Source organism: Trachurus japonicus, chromosome 21, assembly GCF_045865225.1.
Source record: "Trachurus japonicus isolate A0001 chromosome 21, Traja_1.0".
NCBI lineage: Eukaryota > Metazoa > Chordata > Actinopteri > Carangiformes > Carangidae > Trachurus > Trachurus japonicus.
The window spans coordinates 13396935-13406952 of record NC_140927.1 but is presented as its reverse complement, the minus strand read 5'-3'; the positions used below and the strand labels follow the sequence as shown (position 1 = coordinate 13406952).

General features: G+C 40.3%; 1 protein-coding gene across 1 annotated transcript; it reads right to left on the bottom strand.

Moving 5' to 3' along the window:
- Positions 1–790: 790 nt before the first annotated feature.
- Positions 791–9729, bottom strand: pou1f1 (POU class 1 homeobox 1). The gene is made up of 7 exons (XM_085764702.1): positions 9514–9729; positions 7636–7797; positions 6702–6800; positions 2208–2471; positions 1927–2091; positions 1154–1214; positions 791–1052 (listed from the first exon to the last, which is right to left on the bottom strand). Exons 1-7 carry the CDS (start codon positions 9647–9649, stop codon positions 812–814), a joined length of 1128 nt encoding a protein of 375 aa, XP_085620828.1. The 5' UTR covers positions 9650–9729; the 3' UTR covers positions 791–811.
- Positions 9730–10018: the final 289 nt, after the last annotated feature.

The window sequence follows — 10018 nt, the reverse complement described above, 5'->3', positions numbered from 1 at the left end:
TAGCTGAACAGAAGATGTGAAATCTTCCACACGAACCAAAACTAAAATAACCACAAGCTACATATACACACACACACACACACACACACACACACACACACACACACACACACGTGCAGTGACACTCACATCATACACCCATACATTTCCCCATTTTCTCTATTGTGAACCAGCACCTACTGATCCTTCAGTCCTTCCTCCGCATCTGCAATCTACATTAATTTTACTCTGTGTGCTAACACACTTTCAGTATTCATATAGTAAACAAGGCACAGCCAGGATTCTGGTGACTGCACAGTCAAACCAGCAGCCCATATGCAGTAAAATGAAAAATGTTTTATCTTCACAGTTTATACTTCAAAAGAAAAAAAATAAAGGCTCAGTTGCTCTTTGACATTTCAATTAACTAAATTATTTAAAGAGGATTTTTTGGGGACACATGGAGGTCAAAGAACTGCAAAAGGTTTTATTACATTAAATAGGAAAACAACACAAATACAGCAGTAAGAAAACTGCAATAATGAATGTCTGTGCTAATTAAACAAACAGCTCCTGAATATGACTCATTGTTTTCATGGCAAAATTGTGTTAAGAGTGTTATTTTTTTTTACTGTTAGGCTGCAGCTACAAGATATAAATTATCATCTGAATTGTGCATGAGGAATGAAGGCTGTTTTCAGTATTAGGCTTTTCTACTAAAAAAATTCTCCCACTTCACACTGGAATGATTAAGACGTTTGAAGTAACACATTTTCACTGAGTCCATGACGGATCCTCTATCAGCGAACAGACTCTCTTTCTGAACCTTAAATTACGTCATCGGCCTTTGTGTTTTACTCATCTGTGCTATGCAGTTGGGACTGATCTTGGTCAGGCAGGAGCTGAGGTTGAGACTGGTTTTAACCCGTTTTTCTCTTTGCCGTCGGTTGCAGAACCAGACTCTCACCACTTCCTTCTCCAGATGGAGGCCTTTGGCTATACGGGCTATTTCTTGAGAAGCTGGCTTACTTTTCTCCACGAAGCTGCGCTCCAGAGCCTCCTTTGCTCCCAGGCTGCAGTGTTCAAACAAGAGAGAAGAAAGAGAAAGATAAACTTCAGGGGATTGGGCGGTATGTATGTAATGTTCTGTATGTTTGGCCCTTACAGTACATACCTGATAGTTGTTCTCCTTTTTCTCTTCCGCTCATTCATTCCTATTTTATCGTTGTATAAGGCTGCAGAAAAGACAATATATTACCTGTAGACAACAGGAACATAAAAAGCTGCCATATTGATTGTTTGTTGCTGGTAGACAAACCTACTCTAACCTATCCTGGACTTTCCAATAAAGTCTCTTAAACTCTGGAACAAATATTACTTTTTTGGTCAACTTTTTAAAAATCACACATCTCAGCTGTCAGACTCTTCTGCAATGTTTCGTTGACCTTCCTGGTCGAGAGAAAGAAAGAAAGAAAGAAAGAAAGAAAGAAAGAAAGAAAGAAAGAAAGAAAGAAAGAACAAACTTCTGCTAGGGGAAAATGAATATTTTTGACATTTTGGCCATAAATCTCAGCTTTTCTTTAGTGAAAGCCTGAGTCATTTTACCTCTTAAGATGTCTAAGGAACATTCAGATAAAACTCTCCAAAAGAAGAAAATCATTCTCTGCTGAAACACCTTGCCATTCAATAAGGAGCCATGAGTAGATAGGTTTAGGTTTATTTCAAGGATTCATAAGGCAAAAAAGGTTGTGAACCACTATCTTACACAATGCACAATCCTTTGTCAGATTCTCATTATCATACAGAGAAAGCTTGGATATAATAAAAGATATTATCACATAAATCAAAACTTTCTTGCCATATTGAGATGAGATAGTTAAACATTAGAGTGAAATAAAGGCTCTAGAGGGAGGTGTGATGGAGTGGAGTGAAGTGTGTGTTACTCACCACCAGCCAGCTCAGCTTCGTTCAGCCATTTTGCTAGAATGGCTTTGAGTTTGCAGGCGTTCTTGAAACTCAGCTGCAGATTTTCAAAGCGGCAGATCGTGGTCTGGCTGAACTCTGAGCCATGCACCGCAGCAAGGGCCTCACCTACATTAGTCTGTGTGTAGCCTGGAGGTCACAATGAAACAGAAATACCTAATTAAATACAAAGTAGCTTGTAGCTAGGTGAGTGTAAACATGACAACACTTGTGGTTTGGTGTCTGGTGCAGTAGGACTGTCGCACCAAGTTTGATCCTCCGTATTTTGAAGTCATTGGCAAACATCTCCAGCTCTCGTATCTGTGGGGAGTCCATGGCGGGGGCATCTTCAGGGTCTCGCATGCTCTTCCTTTGAGCGTCGGTTTTCATCTCTGCAACACTGGGGCCCCCAGGGGCCTCATCAGTTGAGAGGAGAGCCGAGGGCAGCGAAGAGAAACCGTGGCTTAATGCGCAAGAACCACTACTTAGACCATGATCGGGGAACTTGTACAAGCAAGGGGTAAGAGACCCTGGAAGAAGAGAAATAAAGGGGAAAGATGGGGAAGAAAGAGAGAGAGAATTTGAGAGGGGAAAATTGGTTGGTAAGAGACACAGGGGAGACCCTCAGACTGTCAGAAGGCTTCTGTTCCCACATGTATCCTGAGAGCCTTTATCTCAGCAGCAAACAAAAAAGTTTTGACATATCCCTGTGAGACGTACAGTACTGAACTCCTGGGAAAAGAGCTGTTTGTTTACTCATCACTTTGCTATGATAAGCAATAAATTGTATTTTCTAAATACATGTGGCCATTTCCGACCACTCTTGAAATAAAGGTTAGGTCCTGTCCTGTAGCTTCATCCAGACAGGTAAAGACACAAGACGTGTGTTGTCTAAATTTGCATTTGCAATTGGGTGATGTGATGACTGAAAAACAACAAGGTGATTTTGAAAGGTCTGGACAAGTGAGTACTGTAGCTGTGGCAACAGTGTTTAAATAGTATTTTGATGTGTTTGGTGAATAGGCATTAACCTCCCTGTTAATTAACGTGATATTCTTCAGTTTACTCACTTTTCCTGCCAGGATCTTCTTGTCCTTATAGCGATACCAAAGGTGACTACTTCTTACACTTGTTTTTAAAGCTCTGCATTCAGTAGAAATTAACATTTGCGCAACTGACATGGTCATATTAGCTGTGTAACATCCAACAGGCTATAACCTTGACATTCCTGCACATGTTAAGCACTTCGATGCAGTTGAGCTCGTGGCTGTTGCTGTCTCTCACTATTTTCTTGCCTTTTGTTAATACTGATGACAGATCACTGCCAGAATACCAGATGGTTGGATGACTAAATGTGATTTGGATTGATGCTCCCAATTGCATTAGTGCTCCAAACAGCAGTGGAGAGAAAAAAAAACAAACCCCAAAACAATTGCAAGTGACATTTTGGGTCATAAATATGTAATTATTCACAATGCATCATGGTCATCATATAATACCAGACAGTAGGCAGCATAGAGTGTAACAAAAGGCCGACAGTGTAACAAAAGGCCGACAGCAGGTCCCCTCTGATCACTGTCATACAGATTACGTGCTCTTCATAATGTTAAGCAATCTATAATGAACAATGCAACACTCCCCTCTTGTGTTAGTGGGGTAGCAGTGCAAATTTTGTATCGTGCACCTGAATTAACTAAATTCATGAGATTTTTTTTTTGTCTTAGTCCCAACTAGTAAAATTAATATATATACGTATTAGAAGGTTTTTGATGTTGATTTTGTGTTACTAATAGTGAGATGGTAACTCAGAGCAGCTCAACTAATCAACATTCACACAGGTTTCTTATTCACCCCTCACTGACTCTGCTCACAGCAATGATTTATAATCATCTACTGGTCTTTGACCTCACTTTAGCAACCAGAGCAACATCCAATCCACTGAACCTCAGACGACAACACCGTTACAAAAGCTTAATCTAAGACTTGGACACACTGGAGCTAAATATTACCCATTGTAGACATTCTGAACTCTGTCTGTCAGGGGCAGACGTAGGCCTTAGCAAATGCCTTCTCAGTCCCCCTGAACAAAATAGTCAGGCTTTCAAAGTGGAATAGGGTGAAATGAAGTTGTCATCGACCTGCTGAGTTGTTCAGCTGAATCTATACACAAGCAGCTTTAGAGCAAAGTGGTCGAGTCTATGGTATGCATCAGTGATTCCCTCTTATGCTGATGGTGTAGGAAGAGGTTGAACACCCTCTTTTGAAATCTATTTCAGGATGGTGGAAAAAATCCAAGCAGGTTTAGCCTACAGTATATCCGCCTTCCTTCCATTACAATACATAGTTGTATGCCTCTTTCATAGAGCTTAGTTGGTGTGTTGCCAATTAATATTCTACAACATCATGAAAAAGAGTGTTAAATATATTCCTGCACTCATTTTGTTTACTACAGACTGTGGGGCAACAGGGCAAAGACACCTGAGAAGAAAAGTAGCTTCTCTCGGTCGTGGATGATTCAGCTTGAGGCATCCTGTTTTCCTGGAGATGTTCCCTGGATAGTGTACATCCAGCTATGCTGTGGTGCACTCAGCAATTGTCTCTGTGCTATGGAGATAGGCCGGGCAGCGAGCCACGTTCAAAACACAAGTGGGCTCAGTGGATTTGTGAAAGCGCATCACAAGCCTTTGTGTACATGAACATGGACCCTCTGGCTGCTATACATGTGCACCATATAAAGAGTGTCAGCAGTGTCAGCAGCTTTATGATGAGCAAATGCAGACTGCAAACAAACTGATAAACACACTGACTTTCTACCATCATTAAAGTTCCATGAACATATACTGTATATACGTATACATATATATTCTATATCACTTTACAAAGCTGCAGGTTGTTTATTTCACATCCAGCAGCTATAGGGAGCAACTTTTGCATTTATCTGGTGCTATGTTTCTGGTTGCATACTGAATGTGAGGCAATTTTCACTCACTTACAAAAACTCTGAACCCTTCGCTGCTAAATGCTTCACTCTGTGCTGCCTCCTGCAGCTGGAAACAAGTGCGATGCATTTGAAAAGTCTTAAAAAGATCCAAATCGCTAAGAGGAACCGCAAGGGGTGATAATTCTCTGTAGGTTCACTAAGCAACATGAACCCACGCTACTCTTAGGCTGATTGTTTTTTAATGTTAAAAAAAGAGAGAAAAAAGATTAGTTCAGCTCTTAAAAATCAAAAGGGCCAATTTCTTCGTTGGCCTCAGCTCTTATAATTTCTGTTTAATGCTATTAACTCTGTTGCTGCCCAAATGTTCATTTCAGACATCCTGCTGAGTGCTGTTGTTGACCACTCTGAACAAGGGATTTGTTGTGATTCATTTTTTCACACAAATTCCACCATGTACGCACTTCATCAGCCTCCTACTACATTTCTCAAGGATTTTTTTTTCCTTTTTTTTGAGGACAGTTGGTTTGTCAGTCTTTTAATTGTTAGCACTTCCCTCATTTCAAGCAAAGCAACATCTCATTGTCTTAGGCCATTGTCTTCCCACATGCCTTTTCACATTCTTTTCTTAAGGTTGTTGACAAAAGCCACAAAAGCTCTCACTCAAGCAGACTGTCAGACCGTTTGTTAAACCTTCAATCTGCCCCTTGTCAGTGCAAGACAGTGAGTCAATTAAAGTGACACACAATCTGTTGATGCCAGTAAATATGGGCACCTGTTTCATTTTAATCTGTATGTATTTCAGCGGATCCTTTGACACGACCGGCCATATAATTTCATTAGACCATTTAGAGGAGTGGGTAGATGTCACAGCATCTACGCTTGAGTGGTCAGAAGCCTCCTTTTTAACAGTACAGTCTTTTAGAAGAAGCAATTTAATCTCCTCTGAAAATTCTCTTGTTCTGTGTCACCCTGGTTAAAATAAGGTCATATTCTTTTTGCTCCCACTTGGTTATATCACGTATAAATATAATGGTTATATAAAAGTTAAACGATTTAAATCTTCACTTTCATTTTTCCTTTTTTTGGAAGAATTAGTCGGACTGAATTGTATGCAGTGACATTTTGTTGGATATGTCTGGGTGTTTCTTTAGCGCTGTGTTATGTCCAGGACATCAAATCTACCAGGGTGTTACATCATGGTTTGACACTACTATAAATGTCATCACTGATTCTGAGTTGTTAAACATGAACCAGAGAGCTGGTCTAGATTTAACGCTGGGAAGATTAGATATATTACTGTCAAATGAATTTCAAACAGTGTATTACATGTTCAAAAAAATTAGAGATGTTATGCCATTGATCTGCTTTATCCAGGATAATGATTTGATACAAGTCCCAGCTCCAATCCTCCTAGACTACATTATACTGCTGCTCCTGTACATTAGCATCAGTGTGAAATTTGTCTCTTCTCGCCATGAACAAATAACAAATCTCTTAACACCAGTGCCATTCTTTGAGACAGCTTTCACCTAACTCCTTCTGCATTCATGTTTTTGCTCTCTCCACAGGCGGGGGAGGAAGTGGCAAGTCGTCTTTGACAGTTATGTTTAACAAGTGTGCTAAAGAGCTCAAGCGTTAGGCGATGTAATCATGTCTGAAATTGATTTTAACTGGTAGCAGATTTAAAATTAAATGGAGAATAAACAAATTGTCTGCTCAATTTACCGGGTTTAACTGTGGGCCAGGAGAGAGATGGTGCTGTGTTTGTGCGTGTACGTGGGTGCACGCATGAGTGTGCGCGCGTGTGTCTGCTCATTACCTTGCAATGGATTTGCACTGCTCACCATGTTAGGGTGAGGGACGCCACAGGTCTGCAGGATACGAGTCTGAGAAATGCTGGCAGAGAGCATCTCCTGAGCTACAGAGAGAGAGAGAGAGAGAAAGATTAAGAGAGACATCAACTACCATTGTCAATTATGTCAATAATCTTCACATAGACAACCTATGGTGGCCTGTATTATTTCTACGATGCTGTTATAGTAGTAATATAATTGTAATGATATTTGCTCAAACACCCCCGACTCAAACAAGAGTCTGACCATATTGATTTTCATATCGATGTGAGTGTGAACTGTGTCCACTCCTGTTACTGCATCTCAATGAACTGTTTTACTGTTAGTATTTCTCAGTTTGTGTCCAGATAAAGTCCGTCTGTCACTGACAGAGTAATAAAGAAAGTCAGACTGTAAATTCTGCCACTTAATTTCAAAGCATCCTAGACATCCAACATAATTATTGCAAGCCCAAGTCCATATTGATGAAGTTTCTGACCTCATCATAATTATCTATGGTATGTTATCATCAGATCAACACCATTACCAATACCACGAGTCAATAAAAGCATCTTTTTGTATTGCTAGGGAACATTTTAATTAGCAATTTTAATGATTTAGGAATATAAACCAACACTTTATAATCAGTAAATGTTTTACTTTTTATTTCATCGATTAATAAAATGTCAGTCTGGGGTGACACTGTCAGATGTTTTTCAGCCCAACACTGTGGGTTTGACAGTGATTTATAAACATACTCCACTTACCATAGAATAAGTTGGAATGAAGGAATATTATTATATTGATAGATAGGCTAAGTGATCAACTACCCAATTAAGCCAATCAACAAATTGTTACACGTCTAGATTAATCACAGCTTTATTATCTCCAGTGTCACAAATACCACCTCTACAAACTCACCTGCCATCATGCCATAGGTGGCCTGCTGGTTGCTGTAGTGACAGGGAGTAACCGGGTAATGTAGACTCGGGGGGTTGTTGCCAAGAGCGTTGCCAAGGGAGGATGTAGACAAGTGCATGTGGGAGCGTTTGGAGGGCTGACCCAGGGACAGACCGGAGGATACTGACGAGACAAATGTCGTTACACTCTGAGCAGATGAAAATAGAGCAACAAACCAAGACCTGCAGAGATGTGCTAGCTGGGATCTGAGCAGTGGAGACTGTGATCCAGACTATTGTGTTGTAACTTGGTGCTGCTGATACCAGCTGTTGCATCAGACAAAGGGTGCTTTTAACCAGTTGTCCAAGTGTGACATGACTGTTCTTGCACATGCACAAACCTTCCCTAATAGTCCAACAAAGAAAACATGTTTAATGGACTTCAGACAGAAAGAGAGAGAGAAAGATGATATTCATGGATAATTCTCGTGTCATCACACTAGTGTGGCAGTCTCACTCTATAGTGCAGACAGAACATGTACATTTTAACATTTGTATCTTAAACTAGACACTGAGGGTAAATGTAGAATCCTACCTTATATGGACCTGTAAAAAAAAAATCAAATCATGCTTTTTGAGCCAGGGAAATTCACCTTGAGGCGCTTTTGAAGTGTTTGTTTCATTTACGACACCGTCTCCCAGCTTAGAGGATGACTTCTCTTTGAAAAGAAAAAAACTCTGCTCTGCAAACCACTGAGAATGTTCCTGTCTGCTAAGTGCATTTAGATATATTAGAACACTGTTCTGGTTGTGTCCTCTGTTAATTACATAATTATTCATGTATTCATCTTTTTATGCAGCACCCTAAGCACTAAGCACTAATGCATTCATGCTGGTGTAGTTGAGATGCACTCATAGCCAGTACAGAGCCGGTGGAAGTTGTATAATTGTGCTGTATTGCTTTCTGTATTGTTTTAACTTTCTATCTGTACAGCAGTTTGGCGACTTTGGTTGTTTTAAATGCTCTAGAAATAAAATTAGACTTGACTTGACTTGACTTGAAGTCATGTGCAGACAGTTGCTGTTTTACTGTGTCATGTGCAATGAAGACCGCATCACTATGGACAATCTTGCCATCATTCTAAATTTAGCCCATTTCTTTATTACTAATTTTACTCATGTTAATCTATTCATAGACATGCATGTTGAAGAACATAAATAACTTAAGTATATGAGGGGGGAAATAATCAATTAAACACGTGGCTGCGATATAGATGTAGTGCATGGCTAATGTGCTGCATGATTCTAAACGAGTCCATTCTGAGCACTAACAATCAGCAAACACCAGAATCTCCAGGAAGTTTTCTGCGCAATTTGCTCCATGGAGAAAAAGACCTTGGAGATTTAGTCATACTGATAACATATCCTCAAAGTAATTACCCACTGAGTAGAGACAGCTGGGCCAACCCAGCTGATTAGACGCATTTACATAATTTGGATTGGATTTGAATAAATGTTTTTTTCAATTCAGTACATCTTCCCCATTGCCTGACAGCATGAGTGCGTCTTCTTAAGGTGTCAGCAGATCGGTTGTAGGTCTATGGGAGCAACTTGTTGATGGCTTACCTGCAGCACCCAATGAACTGCCTATAAATAGTAATCAGTCACTATTACTACAAGCAAATCTTATCAATGTTCTGTCACAGTAAGAATAGGCACCATGCCAGTACTTTAGTTACTTCTGGAGGTCTGTTTTCCTGTGTTTGGTTTGACAATGTGGCAACAATATGTGGGATAGGGTTCATATCATTAAGGAGTTACAACTTATATATTCTCCTCTAGGATAAGACATTATTTTAAGGTGGTACATGTTATGTATATGTGTTTAAGGCCTGCTTACCTGCAGAAACCATGCTGTGTGCATGGGAGATGTTTGGCATGCACTCGCTGGTAGAGGCGTGGTGCATGAGGATTGGCAAAGCTGACTCTCCTGCCAGTGGAGTGAAGGAGTCGGAGCTGAACGCCTGACAAGCCATTCTTCTCTGGTCTCTCGCACCAGACTGATCCCGATGGTACACTGAAGTCTGCCGACTGTCTTTGAATGATTTCCTGTCTTCGCTTGTCGTCTCTTGCCTTATTTGGTTTTGTCTCCCATTGCTGTTTTGCTTGTCCTTCGTCTTTTCCTTTCTTATACTCTTGTCTCACTTTGTCTTCCGTCTCGTCTTGTTTGACCTTCCCTTCTTCGGCCTTGTCTCTGTCTCACCACGTCTTGTCTTTTTTCCACCCCTTGTATTATCTTCTTGCTTTGTCCTCTTTCCTTTCTCTGGCTCAGTAAATCATAGTTCTCTCTTCAGTCTCTCGGGACCATGCAAGGTAGAAAACTGCTTTTTTTTTTTTCAAAGTGA